The 13,977-nt window shown below is 60.5% G+C and overlaps 6 protein-coding genes across 6 annotated transcripts; 3 read left to right on the top strand and 3 right to left on the bottom strand.

The window, feature by feature from the left end:
- Positions 1 to 173: 173 nt before the first annotated feature.
- Positions 174 to 1,156, top strand: SPRG_05907 (hypothetical protein). Its single transcript, XM_012344484.1, has 2 exons — positions 174 to 501; positions 523 to 1,156. Exons 1-2 carry the CDS (start codon positions 186 to 188, stop codon positions 1,041 to 1,043), a joined length of 837 nt encoding a protein of 278 aa, XP_012199874.1. The 5' UTR covers positions 174 to 185; the 3' UTR covers positions 1,044 to 1,156.
- SPRG_05906 (hypothetical protein) lies at positions 1,066 to 4,834 on the bottom strand. Its single transcript, XM_012344483.1, has 14 exons — positions 4,711 to 4,834; positions 4,613 to 4,658; positions 4,403 to 4,561; positions 4,270 to 4,358; positions 4,103 to 4,220; positions 3,543 to 4,056; positions 3,125 to 3,488; positions 2,936 to 3,083; positions 2,352 to 2,890; positions 1,965 to 2,307; positions 1,829 to 1,919; positions 1,643 to 1,779; positions 1,503 to 1,594; positions 1,066 to 1,457 (listed from the first exon to the last, which is right to left on the bottom strand). Exons 1-14 carry the CDS (start codon positions 4,749 to 4,751, stop codon positions 1,205 to 1,207), a joined length of 2,934 nt encoding a protein of 977 aa, XP_012199873.1. The 5' UTR covers positions 4,752 to 4,834; the 3' UTR covers positions 1,066 to 1,204.
- Positions 4,835 to 5,482: 648 nt separating this feature from the next.
- SPRG_05905 (hypothetical protein) lies at positions 5,483 to 6,662 on the top strand (the record flags this gene model as incomplete). The annotated part of the gene is made up of 9 exons (XM_012344482.1): positions 5,483 to 5,541; positions 5,584 to 5,653; positions 5,703 to 5,758; positions 5,802 to 5,897; positions 5,945 to 6,020; positions 6,081 to 6,216; positions 6,281 to 6,357; positions 6,408 to 6,508; positions 6,557 to 6,662. 9 exons carry the CDS (start codon positions 5,483 to 5,485, stop codon positions 6,660 to 6,662), a joined length of 777 nt encoding a protein of 258 aa, XP_012199872.1.
- Positions 6,651 to 10,089, bottom strand: SPRG_05904 (hypothetical protein; the record flags this gene model as incomplete). Its single annotated transcript, XM_012344481.1, has 5 exons — positions 6,651 to 7,073; positions 7,121 to 7,301; positions 7,347 to 7,408; positions 7,458 to 7,638; positions 8,606 to 10,089. The coding sequence occupies 5 exons, from the start codon at positions 10,087 to 10,089 to the stop codon at positions 6,687 to 6,689; spliced, it is 2,295 nt and encodes a 764-aa protein (XP_012199871.1). The 3' UTR covers positions 6,651 to 6,686.
- An 822-nt stretch (positions 10,090 to 10,911) lies between these two features.
- On the bottom strand, positions 10,912 to 12,222 carry SPRG_05903 (hypothetical protein; the record flags this gene model as incomplete). The annotated part of the gene is made up of 5 exons (XM_012344480.1): positions 10,912 to 11,515; positions 11,577 to 11,621; positions 11,666 to 11,767; positions 11,809 to 12,032; positions 12,078 to 12,222. 5 exons carry the CDS (start codon positions 12,220 to 12,222, stop codon positions 10,916 to 10,918), a joined length of 1,116 nt encoding a protein of 371 aa, XP_012199870.1. The 3' UTR covers positions 10,912 to 10,915.
- A 309-nt stretch (positions 12,223 to 12,531) lies between these two features.
- On the top strand, positions 12,532 to 13,917 carry SPRG_05902 (hypothetical protein; the record flags this gene model as incomplete). The annotated part of the gene is made up of 5 exons (XM_012344479.1): positions 12,532 to 12,801; positions 12,852 to 13,002; positions 13,051 to 13,262; positions 13,314 to 13,556; positions 13,613 to 13,917. 5 exons carry the CDS (start codon positions 12,532 to 12,534, stop codon positions 13,661 to 13,663), a joined length of 927 nt encoding a protein of 308 aa, XP_012199869.1. The 3' UTR covers positions 13,664 to 13,917.
- Between the last annotated feature and the right edge of the window lie 60 nt (positions 13,918 to 13,977).

Below are 13,977 nucleotides of genomic sequence, written 5' to 3'. Positions count from 1 at the left end.
CCTCGCGATGCCATTGGCCGAATATAGTTTTCCATCGACCAATCAAATCGTTGGGAAAAAAGAATTCGAAGCGACAGATTCGCGAGCTTCGAGAAAGGCGGAGCTGACCGATTTCGCGAAGCTGCGGACAAAGCTGCTCCATGGGCATGGCATGATGAAGAGGGCAGTTCATTTCTGCATTCTCAATGACATCCACAAGCACCTCGTCCGTTACGAGCCAGCTGGTGGCAATCGCTGGCCACATTGATCGCGCGACCGACATGGTGACTTCCCGGCTTGTGCACCAACACCACATCACAGCCGCGACTCTGGCCGCTTCGAAATGGATCACAGCAGTGCGCATGAACCAGGACCACGCAGAGCGCACAAAGCAGTGCAAGCAGCGACTTGGTCAGTATCGCGCGCGGGTGCTCGCGCAGTCCGAGCGTCTCACGCAACTGCTCATGGAGCTCGACACGATCGAGAGCAACGGCGACGCGACGATTCGCGCCGAGCGCAAGCGTAGCGTGCACCGGATCCAAGGTCTTTTGAAAGTGGCCGACGAGCTTGCGGCCAAGAGCGAGCGCCTGCTCGAGCGCCTGCTCGCACTTGCCAAGACCGTACTGCCCGAAATGTCGGTGCCAGCGCAGAGCGACCAAGAGGTCCGTGAGATGCAGCGCCTCCTCGACGCACTGCCCATGTGGACGCCTAACGCCCAGTTTGTCGACGCAGGCAACAGCGTCGTGCTGCGCGTCAATCTCGCCGGCGTCAACCGAGCGTCGACGACCGTCTCGGTCACGCCCGATGGCCACTTGCAGATCGCTGGCTACAAGTTCCCAACGCCGCACGACTTGGTGTTTATGCACACGCACCGGCAGCCGCGCTTTGGCCGGTTCGTCGTCGCCCACGCGTGGCCGCGTCACGCCTTCGATGTGGCCAACCTCCGCTTCCGCCAGCTGCCGACGGGCGTCCTCGAGGTGGTTGCACCCCGCCATCCGATCCCAGGTGCATACAACGTCCATGACGCAGCCGCCATAGCCCGACCAGTCGCTGGCGTTGCCTAGGCTTCGAACCCCGCGATCTCAATTTCCATACTAGGTATTGAATGACCGCCATATTGATTGTTGATCGTTTCTACGTGGACAAGTTTCCGCTTGTTCTTGACCAATTGGGCAACATACGACAGGCCGTCGACACACTTTTGTCATGTTCTGCAACAGGCGAGCTAGTAGAGCGCCGAGCGCTGCGCCTCGACCGTCACGTCGCTGCTGGCCGTTGAAAAGTCGGTGACCCGGGGCGCCTTGCTGTTGTTGAACGACCCATACATGTGGTCGTAGTGCCGCTTGGCGTCCATCGAGACGGACGGCCGCGACGCCTTGAACGCCTTCTCCACGTGGCGCTGTAGAATGCGCGAGACGCCGCCGACCGTCGCCGCCGCCACGTCGTCCTTCTTGGGCGAGAAGCTCACACTTTGGTCGCTACACCTGTCCTTCGCGTGCTTTTCATCGTGAGCATCCGCGTACCTTTCGTCCTTGAGATCCATTTCCCAGTCATGTGCCGTGGCTGTCGACGGCAGCGTCTCGTGCACCGCCTCGAGCTGCGCTGCATACAAAATCTAGCCACATCCCCGCGATCAGATCGTCTCCAAACGGACGATCCGTACGGCTTGGAGGTCGGCGCCCGTGTAGAGCTCCGTGTGCTGGCTCACGACAGCAAGGTACGCCGCCGCTTCGGCGGTCACGTCCATCTTGCGCGCCACCGCTTTCAAAATGTCGAGTCGTTCGGCCATGGTCGGAAAGCCTACGTGACCTCGCTCAGCCCCGCCGTGTAAAAATGTACGTGGCACTACCGCAGTACAGGCTCTTGTCGAGACGACCGGGCCGCAGCAACGCCGGGTCGATCATGTCGGGTCGGCTCGTTGCGGCGAGCACATATACGCCCTATGTATGCTCGTTGAAAGAGAGACACCATCAACGTCCTCGAACCAAGCGCGACTCGACGCCGTCGAGGAACGTGAGTAGCTGGTTCACAACGCGGTCCGTGACGCCCGTATTGTCGGCGCCGCGGCGGGGCGCGATGGCGTCAAACTCATCGAGGAAGAGGACGCTCGGTGCGGCTGCGGCGGCCCGCGCGAAGAGGTCACGCACCGCTTGCTCGCTGGCCCCAATGTACTTGTTGAGCACTTCGGGGCCCTTGACGCTGATGAAATTGAGGCCGCACTCGCTCGCGACAGCGTTTGCCAGCATCGTCTTGCCGCAGCCAGGCGGGCCGTACAGAAGGACGCCGGACGGGAGCTTGAGCGGCGCGGCCTTGTAGAGCTTCATGTACCTAGTGGAGTAAGCAAGACCGTCCCGACCACAACAACGTCGTACTTGGTAGGGAGCTCGAGCGTTTCTTTGAGCATCGTGCGTACGTCGTGGAGGCCACCGACATCGGCCCAGTGAATCGAGCTCTTGAAAAGATCCACGCCACGGAGCGCCGCGGGCGTAAAGTCCGTGAGGCCCGCGAGAAATTCGAAGGGTGCGCGTGGCGGCCCGGTGCGCAGCTGAATCGCGTGCTGGTGCAACGCGCGGTCCACGACGTGGTGCAGATCCCGCGGACTAAAGCCCTCGGTTTTGTGCGCCGCCGTCTGTGCGTCGACGGGCTCGTCACTGCCATTTGATTGTTTTTGGCGCCAAAGCGCCAGCAAGATGCGTTCCCGCGCCCCGACGTCCGGCAGCTTTAGCTCGATCGGTCGGTCAAAGAGGCCGCATGTTCGCAAGTACGGGTGGATGGCCGACGCGTCGCGGGCTGTCGCTACGACAGCAACGCTCTTCTTCGTACTGGCGGACACGAGCTGCGCCGACGACGGAGCGGCCGCTCGCAGCTGCGTTGCAAAGGCGCTCTGAACCGCGCGGACATGCTTGAGCAGCTATGATTGCAAGGTCAAGATGGACGAGGAAAGGTTCGCAAATACTTCGGCGAGGTGCTCGGCGATGCGCCGTGATTGGTCGTTGGCATTCGAGCCATCGTCGGCCTCGGGCGGCACGAGGGCGTCGAGGTCGTCGAGACAAAGCACACAGGGCGCAAAGTGGAGGCCCGGGCAAACGGCTTCCTGGAGCTTGCTTTCACCGACTCCATCTTGAGCCCGCGAAGGTCGCGGCACGACATCGTTAGCGTTGCGCTCAGAACATTTTGGGACGTTGCTGCACGGTGCGTAAGTAGCTTGAGCAGTGCCGACTTGCCGGCGCCCCGCGCCCCGTACAAGAGAACAGAGCCTGGTGGCGTCGGTGCGCCGAGCAGCACGCGGGCCGCTGCATGGGGACGACACACGATCGGGTTGGATTGCGTCTCCACCTCACGCAAGACCGTCTCGAGCGCAGGCCACACGAGCGGCAAGGCCTTTGCGGGTGTCGCCGCAACGGGCACCGGGACTGACGCGACCTGGATCAACACGTCGTCCTTGCGCGGCGCATTGATGGCAGCGATCAGCGTATAGTCCATCGCCGCACCCAGCGGTGCACTGCTTTCTGCACATCAGCAACGCTTACGTCATCATCAGCTCAGAGGTCGTGGCAGCATACCCAGTGGCTCGTTGCGGAGGCGCAGTGTGAGCGACACCCGCGTATCGAGGAGCTGCAGCAATGTGCCCGCAGGCTCGAGAACGAGGTCGGTGGTCGCCGACCACCACGTCACGAGTGCATCGAGCCACTCGTTCGCTTCGTATGGCACGGTGAGAACCACCTTGAGCGGCGTCAAAGGCGGGCACTTGAGCACACGCAGGCAAAGTCGAGTGACGGGCGCGAGGTCCAGTTTGGCGGCCAGCGACTCCGACACGGCCACGTACTGCGGCACGACCGACGTGCTTACGCGTAGCCGCGCCACCACCACCGTCCTGTGCCACGCAGCGTTAGCAGATGCAAGACACGATGAAGCGTAGTACGGTTTTTCTGCCCCAATGTCTTGCCAGAGCGAAACGCAGCGAAGACCCGACGGCGGGCCATCGAGCTGCGCGTACGTGGCAGGGTGCAATAGCACTTCGTCGGGCGCTAGCTGCAGCACGACGGCGGTGCCATCCGGCAGCGTCGTCGCCAATGGCTATTGAAACATCGAGTGGGCCAGGAAGACGCGAAAGAGTGGGTACCTGAAGCGCAAGCGGCGGAGAAGCGTCATAGTGAGCTGGTGCGTTGGGGTCGTCGGGCGCCGACCGCGTCTTTGGGGCAATTGCAATTTCGCAATTCGACGCTAGCCTCGCACACGGTCTATATGGCAGTAGCATCACAGCGTTCTGGGCTCAAGACGCAAGCGTACACGTCGGGCGGCAGCGTGACGAGCAAGTGCACGACCATGTGCTGCTGGATGCGCACAGGAATCTCTTGGCCGTTCTGGACGACGCAGATCTATCGGCGCATGATTAGAAATTACCCTTGGCGAGACGACGGACCTGGCGAAGCACTTCGCTCTCGAGATGGCCCGCGTGCAACTGGATGATTTCCCAGTCGTCCGCCGTGCACGGCTCCATGTGCACCATGGGTACCGTCGGCGTGAACGCAGCGACGGCAACGCTGACACGAAGACCTGGCAATCGCTCCATTGCGTCGGCCTAGAGGTCTTAGGTTGGCATGTATCGCGCTTGGAGTCGATATCGTGGTACCAGGCCCAAGCATCGACCAAACTCCATGGGCACTTCCAACGCCTCGCTAGGCAGACGACGTCATGCGTCGGGTGGCCAAAGGCATGGACACAACGAACCTCTGGGCGAGCTCGCCGACCCAGCCAACGTGGGCCATCATGGGTTCGGGCCCGTCGTGCCACGTGAGCTGTAGCACCGTTGCGCCGGCATTGGGCTGTCAGGCGTGAGACGAGAAGACACAGACATTCGCAAGGGCGTACGTTGGCGTGCTGCAGGTGCGACCGGACGTAGGCCTCGGGCAGCGCAACGAAGCAGGACGCAGCCGGCACCAAGGCGGGCACGAGGAAGGGCGCTTGCATCATCATCATCTTGCGGTCGCAAACCAAATTCGGCCGAGAAAAGGCCACGCTGATTGGCCGCCTGGTTGATGTCCGGATACGCTGTCTAGTCGACAGAAGAAGATTGGAAATTGCATTTTGGCGCCATCGGCGGCCCTCATGTTCGAGCGAACGCCGGCGAGCCAGGTGCAAAGGCTCACGCTCCTAGCGTCAATAGCACGGCGGACGAGTGCACCGCTGCTTGCATGCTCCGTAGCGAAATCGCGCGAGTCGACTCTGCCTTTCCGAGCCGTTGGTATTAGCATATGAACGGGGCATACGCACTGGTACGTAAGCTCGTCTTGCTTCTTGCCCGTATATACCTCAAGGGACGCAGCTAGCATCAGCTCCATCCTGACGTTGCTTAGAGCGCTTTGGAATCCGCGCCGAGATCCCAGCTCCGCTGATTCAAATTTACAGGACCTCTATCAACGCATATATGTGGCAAATGAATACTCTGATAACCTCTCAGACTTGTTGACAAGCATTGGACATCATCACGATCGGCAGCAGCATGAGCGACTCGGAAGACTACGACGACTACTTCAACGCTGCCTTGTTCCTCAACGAAAAGTGCTCGCCCGCTCCTCTTGGTCTATACTAACATGTCGGTAGCTACACCAACACGGAGTATGTCTTCAACGACAATATCACGCAAAACCTCTTGAGCTCCAAGGCCGCGTCGGTGCGACCCATGGCTTTTCGACACTCGCTTCCAATTTACCTGCACGTAGACCGACCACGATCTCACGGGCCAGGTCGTGTGGCCCGTCTCCATCCTCCTCTCCTGGTACGCGCTCCTCCAAGCTCGTCGGTCGTGACGCCTGAACTAGGTTTGTGGCGGCCAACAACCACCTTTTCCGCGGCAAGAACGTGCTCGAAGTCGGCGCTGGCGCCGGCCTCGCCGGCTTTGTCGCGTCTCAGTTTGCGTACGCGCTATTCTCTTGCAAGCGGCGTCGAGCTCACACTGGCCTAGCGCGCACACGGCCATCACCGACGGCAACGACGTCGTCCTCCGGCTCCTCACGCGCAACGTCGAGCACACGCAGGCGGTATCCATCCATGCACTGCGATCGATGACCCATGCATCTAAGTATTCGGATGATGCGTAGAACTGCAGCATTCACAAGCTCTTGTGGGGCGAAGAAGACAGCGTGGTCGCTTTTACACACGCCTTTCCGCACCACGTCGATATCGTCTTGGGCGCCGACGTGGTGTGCTGGCCCAACCTCGTGCTGCCGCTGCTCCGTACCATCAAGGTACATATCTAAATCTCTTGGTTGGCATCTACGACGACACTTGTTGGATGTAGTATCTCATGCATCAGTGCCCGATATGTTTGCGACCGTCTTCTACTGTGGGTTTGTCTGCCGCGCCACGAGCACACGCGTACGCACGCTGGTATCCGTAAGGTTGTTATCGTCTTCCTGGCTGCGTAGGATCTGCTTTTCGCCCAAGCCAAGGCGATGGGCTTTGCCCTCTGGACGGTCGACCACGACACGTTCTTGCCGACGCCGCGCCCCGACAACGTCCTCTCTGTGTACGCACCACTGTCATGACATGGGAATATTTGCTGAGTCGGGTGTAGGAAGGAGCTCTTCTTGCTCGGGTTCCGCCTCGACAAGACGTCGCCCGCGGCGTCGGACCCAGTGGCGTTTCTGGACGACTTGGAAAACCTCCAAACGGCGTGCTAGTCGCTGATGGTTAATAGCCGACATTTACACCACGTGGTCGCGCGCTAGCAGTGACGTCGTCTCGTCTTCGGCCGCCAGCGCGTCAATGTACGACCGGACGCGGTAGCTCACAAAAATGACGAGGCCGACGCTGGCAGCCGCGGCGACGAGCATGAGTGTGGTTTGCGCAGCGTGCGACTCGGGCGAGTGCACTTGCGGATCGGCGACTAAAATCGCCGACATCTTGGTCGTCGAGTGGCCGAGGAGGACGCTGAGGTACGACTCGGCGCCGCCAATGAGGAGCGTCGAGAGGGCAAACGTCCAGAAGGACACGTTGAGAATACTGAGGCCGTAGTTCTTGAGCGCGATCGGGAGGTACGCGAGCTGGATGAGCACCGCGAATTGGATCTCGTGTTGCTCGATAAGCAGCGCCTACAGCAGCCGTCGAACTCTACGGAACGCAAGAAGAACGCACGTACCCAGGCGCGAAACATGGGTCGGCCGCCATCGAGGTGGGCACGGACACGGTCTTGGATGAGGTAGCGTCCGATACCGAAGGCAGCGATTGAGCCAAGAACCTTGCCGGCGATCGCGACCACGGCGCCCCAGCCGACGCCAAACGTGTAGCCAGCAAACAAGTCGAAGATCGTCGACGGGCAACTAAACGAGACGCATGAGCTTCCCAGAAGCGACACATCGCTGTACCAAATGACAATGCAAAGCGCATACACGAGCGTAAAGGCGATCCGACCGACCACTTCGTGCGTCTACAAAGAGAGAAGCAGGTATGGGCGACAGCGGCATGAAGCGCTATACCTGGAGCCACGTCGCCATGTCGTGCCACGACGCCCGGGGCAAGGTGCAGTAGACGATGATCGCGGCGACGAGGCCGAGGATGCCTAGCCCTACGACAACGATCGTGCGCGTCTTGCGCGCCGGGTCGAGCGTCGGCTCGCAGCATGCTCGTCGGTGCTTTTTGTAGAGGTGGGTCACGACCCTGACCAGCACCAACCCACGGGCCAATCAGACGCAAGGAACCGGTGGCCAATCAAACGCAGGTCCGTTTCATGACGTCGGCGCGATTGCCATTGGCGGCACCGGCGCTGCCACGTCATGGCTGTCGCGCCACCGTTGTCTTGAACAAGCGAGGTAGCACCTGCTCTAGTGTTTAAAGCTCTCGCAATCGTCTACGGCGCTCGTGGCGGTAGTACCATCCACTGCGGTGTCACGACGTATTGGTCAGGATGGTCGAACCTCGCCGATCGGTTGAGCAACGGATCGGTCTGGCGGTTCTTGCTGCTCATCAAGTCGACAGCTGCGTCCCGGACAACAGTAGTATCGACACGGCGAGGCAGGGAACGATACTCTGGGAGGTGCCGGCAGTGTCCCGACCTGCAGTCGTGGTGGCAGTCTGTGAGAACGATCTTGGGATGCTGCAGCTCGACCACGTGGAAATCTTGGCTCCAGTATATTCAAGCCATTCCCCAAAGCATGGGCGAAGGCGCTGACAAGCCTCAAGGTGGTCAGTATACGCAAGTTGCCGACGTAGCTTCTTACAGCCAAACATGATTTCGCTCGTCCGCTCATCGCATGAGTCGCCCTCTCTGCTCACGGTGCGCTTGGACAACTTGTCCATAGCCTTTATGTTGGCGAATATTGTCTGTGCGCGCCTTTTTGGCGGGGGATCGCAAGATCACGAGTGTGCTTTGCGATTCATGTGTACTCTGCCGAGAACAAAGCTTGGTTTCCCATGCGCTCCAGCCTTCATAGCCTTGCACGTCGTTGTCGAGTTGCTTAATGACCCACCTCCAGCTGTCATCTCCCTGCAGACATCCGTCCGTCGCGGTTGCAAGCCGAAACGACAGGCAAGAGTCACCTGGGTTCCGATTGAAAGCTCTCTATTGAAATGTATGGACCGAGAGGCGATAGATAAAGAAAAGACGTCGTTGTCTCATAGCGCGTACACGCTCTGCTGGTTGGTGCCATTCGTCGCCGCTGCCGTCTGGGCGCGGAGCTCTTGTCGCTGTCGCAGGCGCTCGGCCATGATGGCCTTGGCCAAGATTTTCTTGGCCTCGGCGTCGTCTACGGCGTTCTCTCCGTACGAAATTTGGTTCAAATGCGGGCACCCGAGGCGGCCGATGGACGTGCCGAGGAGCTGGATGCCGTGGCCCGTGAGGTAGTTCATCTCGAGGCCCAAGAAGCGCAACTCGCGCATCTTTCGACTCTCGATCGCGCGGAGGAGATGCACGATGCTCGAGTCCGTGAGCGTGTTGCCGCCGAGGCAGAGCTCCATGAGCCGGCCGGCGCACCCCGTCTCGATCGCGCTGCAGAGCTGGTGCACGCCGCGCTCCCCAATAAAGTTGCGCCGGAGATCCAGATGCGTCAGGTTCGGACACACACGCGACGTGAGGAGCTCGGCGAGCTTGAACACGCCATAGTCGCCAAAGCTATTGCCCGGCAAGCTCAGCTCCTTGAGACGCGGCAGGACGCCGGTGGTGAGGCAGTTGAGGAGCACGTCTGCCTCGCCGTTGGCTTGCTCGTTCGTAAAGAGACACACGAGCGAGAGGCGCGACAGCGACGCAAACTGCCGCGTCGAGAGAAGCGTCGCGAGCAGCGATACGATCTGCTCGTGGTCGTCGTGCGTCACCACAAAGCGCTGCGGGCAGTTCTTGGCAAACATGGACCGGCGGCCAAAGGTCACGCCGGCCGCGAGCGAGTAAATCTCGAGTTCTTCGAGGCTCGTGCACTTTTCCAGCACGTGCCGGCCGTATAAGAGCGCGAGACGGCTCGCGTTGCAGCTCAAGTGGAGACTGTAGACGTACTTGGGCGCTTGGATCGCGGCGCTTCGGCACACTCCGCGGCAGCGCAACGTGTCCTTCCCGCCCACGAAGCGCCAAATGATCTTGTTGATGTCTTCGTGGCCGTCAAAGAGGAGGCAACTCGAGGCCGCATGGTGGGTCGACGGCGGCGCAAACGTGGCCGTGAACGGCCGCATCGGTTTCGACTCTTCGAGCTCGGCCTCGCGGCTCTCGGAGCGGCCACGCTTGCGGATACCGCGGTTCACGATCGCAGTCGTGAGCGCCTGGACGCGCCGCGGTAAGCTCTGCAAGTTGGCGTACTCGAGAAACGTGGCCGACTGAATGTACAGGTACGTCTCGAGCTTGCGCGCGAGGATCCACACCGCGTTCTCGCCCTGTGGCGTGCCCGGCGCGACGATGCCGGCGCCGTTCGTCGCGGCGAGGAGCGATGCGATCTTGTCCATGACCGGCACGCGCCCCGGCAAGTCCGTCGGTTGCTGCCACGTGAGCGGCCGCGGCAGCGTCGCGCGGAAGAGCGCGTTGTTGGGCTGGACCCTCCGCGCGGCCGGCTGGATCTGGGGCATCGTCGCGCGGCCTATCCTGCCATCGGCCGGCGCCCCATGAGGGTAGTAGTTTGGCTGGTTGTTCATGCTGCCCGACTGGTGGACAACTTTAATGCGACTCGCCGGTCCTGCTCGCGAGCAAAGAAACACGGGCGCGCGTGGCTTTGTACAGCATCCCCACAGTATACAAGCGCCAAGGTGTTTTCTTACCTCTCAAAACGAATACATTCGACGGCGCCGAATCTGGAAACTGGAAACGGCGCAAGCAGGTGATATACAAAACACCCGTGGAGGCAGCCGATCTATTATGGTACATCCCAGACACCGATGCTTCTTGGACAGACATGGAATAAGCCGTCCTGATCGGTCTAATAGTCGTGCTGGTATACTAAAGTATCGCTCTGCAAGGCAAGACGACCGTGGTTGATTTATCGTCAGAGCTGAGGATTACCAGGACGGTACGACGGACTAATATACCTCTCCTTCCCATGGTCTCGTTCCTTATGAGACTGCACGCATCCGAGTCACGCCATCAGAGTCACGCCATCTAGAATACCAGTAGAAACGACGTAGTAACGTCCATACTCAGGCAGAAGTCCAAAGAAGTCGAGCCATGGATTACTACTACTACACCTCGCTGCATGGACCATGCGAGCGCCTCCTCACGTGCGCAGACCTGCGTCGAGCCCACAGCGATGATGTCGAGCGCGCCTTGTGAGCAGAGTCGTGATCACGTGATCACATTGCTCCGCGCATGGCATGATGACATGAGTCACCGAGGCGACGACCACCGTCGCCCCGCCTTTACCGCACCGGCAGAATGGTCCCGAGCGAAATGCCTCAAGCGTGAGAGTAGCCAATGACATGTTGTCTTCTCCGGAAGGAGACAAGAAAGCAGTCATAACACTTCTGCCTACGGAATCTCCTCGAGAGCGGCTTCGTCGAGAATCACTTGCTGGATCACGTGGTCACCAAACGGAATGCGAACCACCGCGTCACCGCGCAGCACTTGGATCAACCCGTGCTCCTCGAGCACCTTGCGCGTGTTGCGCATGGCCGCGGGCGTCGCGAGCAGTTGCTTGCAGCAGTGCGTCTCCCACTGCTTGTACGAGAGCTTCTGGCCCTTGAGCTGCTCGGTGCCGAGGTACCGGAGCATCGCGAGGTCCGACGGCGTGAGGCTCTCGAGGATGTACTGAATGCCGCTCACGGCGTGCTTGTCGTCGCGACCCATGGCGCCACTCCAGCCCGTCACCAAGACCTCGCTCGTGTACGGCGCCATCGTGTTGACCGTGTGCTCGAGCCACCCAAAGCGCTTAGCCTCGGACTCGTCCCAGAGCGACGCTGCGTTCACGTGGTCGACGCTAGCGACCAAGTGGATTTGAGAGCACTGCGCTAGGAGGCTCCACGCCTTCTGCGTATCGCTCGACCGAAGCGCCGACCCGTCGATCGAGTGCACGACAATGCAGACCTGCTTGGACCGGTGCAGTCCGAGTAGCCGTGCGAGCTCGGCGCACTAAGATGAGAGGCGCCTTATAGTACAGCGTTTCCTGTGGCCAGTAGTAGATCGCACGAACCTGGTCTTCGAGAGACCGACCCCCCGAGATCTTCTTTTTAAAGAGCTAACGCAGCAGTGAGGTCGCGAAAGAATGGTGCAGGTCGGTACTTTGTCAAAGAGGAAGGCGACGACGAAGCGCATCGAGACCGAGGGCAGGTACCCATGCACGTGCATGACGTGCTCGTCTGCGCCAACGAGGCGGCCAAAGGCCTACGAAAATGCGACGCATGTACTTGGAATCGCATGCCTACCTGAAGTAGCTGGATCTTGGAGCCAAAGCCCGTGAAGAGGAGGTTGAAGCCGGCCGAGAGCTGGTTCCGCCACGTTGGAAAGCGATGCGCCTCGTACTCGGCGAGGATCGCGACCGAGACGTCTTCGTCGTGGGCCTTGTCCCACTTGACGAGCTCGCGGTGGACCTCGGCGCCACCAAGGAGCTGGATGCCCGAGATCTTCTTGTCGTCTTTCGCTCGCTTCCCTACGCAGTTGCATGACGCCATGGCATGCGCCATGATGGCCGTACGGAACTTGCGCGACGAGAAGTAGTCCTTCGCTTGCTGGTTGCCCATGATGATGCACCGGTCGTCGTCGTCCAGCACGCCGTCGTCATCGCTGAGGACCCGCGCCGCCTCCTTGGTCGCGATGCGCTTGCTGGATCGGGGTGGCATTCTGGTCTGCGATTGGTCCAGCATTTTTGCTGAATAGTGTATGAAATAGTGTGCATCTGGCTGTTGATGGCCAACGCACATCGCCACCCAAGAGCGCGATGCACGTGGCGAACGCTACAAACATAGTATCTAATATGAATATGACATTGCGCGCCCATTGGGCACACGCGTCCAAGATATGATGCCGATCGCTATGGTCCCTGGCGCCCTCTCTATAACAGTATATCACGTTTGTGAAATAGTGTGCGTTGGAAGCGACGAAGTAGCGTGTCAGTTGTCAACAAGGCGTTCAATCGACAGAGTGGTGCAATGCTGCGCATGATCCCAGGCCCGACGTCCATGTCCCACGCAGTGCGCCAAGCGTACGCGGAAGAGGTTGGCTCGCCCGACGTCGAAGTCGACGAGTTCTTCGCCGACTACTTTGCCCTCGAGGCGAGCTTCAAGAAGCTCCTCGGCTTCTCCGCGGGCTCGATCGTGCTTGGGTCGGGCGAAGGCATGGCGTGCCTCTGGGGCGCGCTCAACAGCGTGCTTCTGCCCGGCGACACGGTTCTCTGCGTCGTCAACGGTATCTTTGGCGAGGTACTTTCTTCTTTTCGACTGCGCCAACATGGTCACCATCATCATTGCAGGGCTTTGCGGCCATGGCACGGGACATGCAGGCGAATGTTGTGACCGTCGAGTGCGACTGGACGACGGGCATCGACACGGCCAAGGTCATTGCTGCGATCCAAGCGGTCAACCCGCGCCTTGTGACGCTCGTGCACTGCGAGACGCCGTCGGGTTCGGCCCCATGCGATGCTTGCAAAGCTGATATTGATACATGGACAGGCATCGTCAACCCGCTGCATGGCATCGGCCACGCGATCCGCGCCCACACAACCGACGGTCTCTTCCTCGTCGACTTCGTGTCGAGCGCGTTTGGCGTCGCGCTCTCGGTCGACGACGAAGCGATCGACTTGGGCCTCTTCGCACCGCAAAAGGTGCTCTCGGGGCCTGCTGCGCTCGCGTGCACGACCGTCTCGGACAAGGCCTGGGCCCGCGTACGTACATGCCTCTGCTAGAAGCCGTATCCTTACCTCGCGGGCGATTAGATCCGTGCCAAGAAGTACCAAGGCTACGACGCCCTCTTGCCGTTCGACGGGCTCTCGCCGGCGGCGCCACTGCTCTTGCCGTACACGCACAACTGGCCCGCCATCCGCGCCACGATTGCGGCCTGCCATGCGATCGAGGCCGAGGGGCCGTCCGCGGTCATCGAACGCCACGCCCGTGTCGCACAGCTTTGCCGAGAGGAGGCCAAGCGCATGGGCCTCGAGCTCTACTGCACGGACGAGACGGTATCACATCTGCTTATCGTATTGGCCACACAATCGTCGCATCGTTGTGCATGTAGCATGCAGTCCCCGACGGTGACGGCGCTCAAGGTCCCGACGCACCGCATTAGCTGGACCGACTTGCAAAAGGCGCTCAAGGCCGAAGGACTCATCTGCGGCGGCTCGTACGGCTCGCTCTACGGCAACGTCTTTCGCATCGGCCACATGGGCTCGCAGGCGCGCGAGGCGCTCGTGCAGGACGCCCTCGCGATCGTCGCGCGGGTGCTCGCCGCGCACCCCGCCGCATTGTAGCTTGAAATACACTAGTCGTAGCAGCCATGCTCAATAGAATCGGTAACAGAGACGGCTCGTGAAACCTGTGCTATCGAAGCTTGCCCTGTCTCTGCCGTTGCGGCGGCAGCGGCCATTACATACCCACGTCGCG

The sequence above is a fragment of the Saprolegnia parasitica genome, assembly GCF_000151545.1.
Source record: "Saprolegnia parasitica CBS 223.65 unplaced genomic scaffold supercont2.18, whole genome shotgun sequence".
Classification (NCBI taxonomy): domain Eukaryota; phylum Oomycota; class Saprolegniomycetes; order Saprolegniales; family Saprolegniaceae; genus Saprolegnia; species Saprolegnia parasitica.
This window is presented reverse-complemented; position numbering and strand designations above follow the sequence as displayed.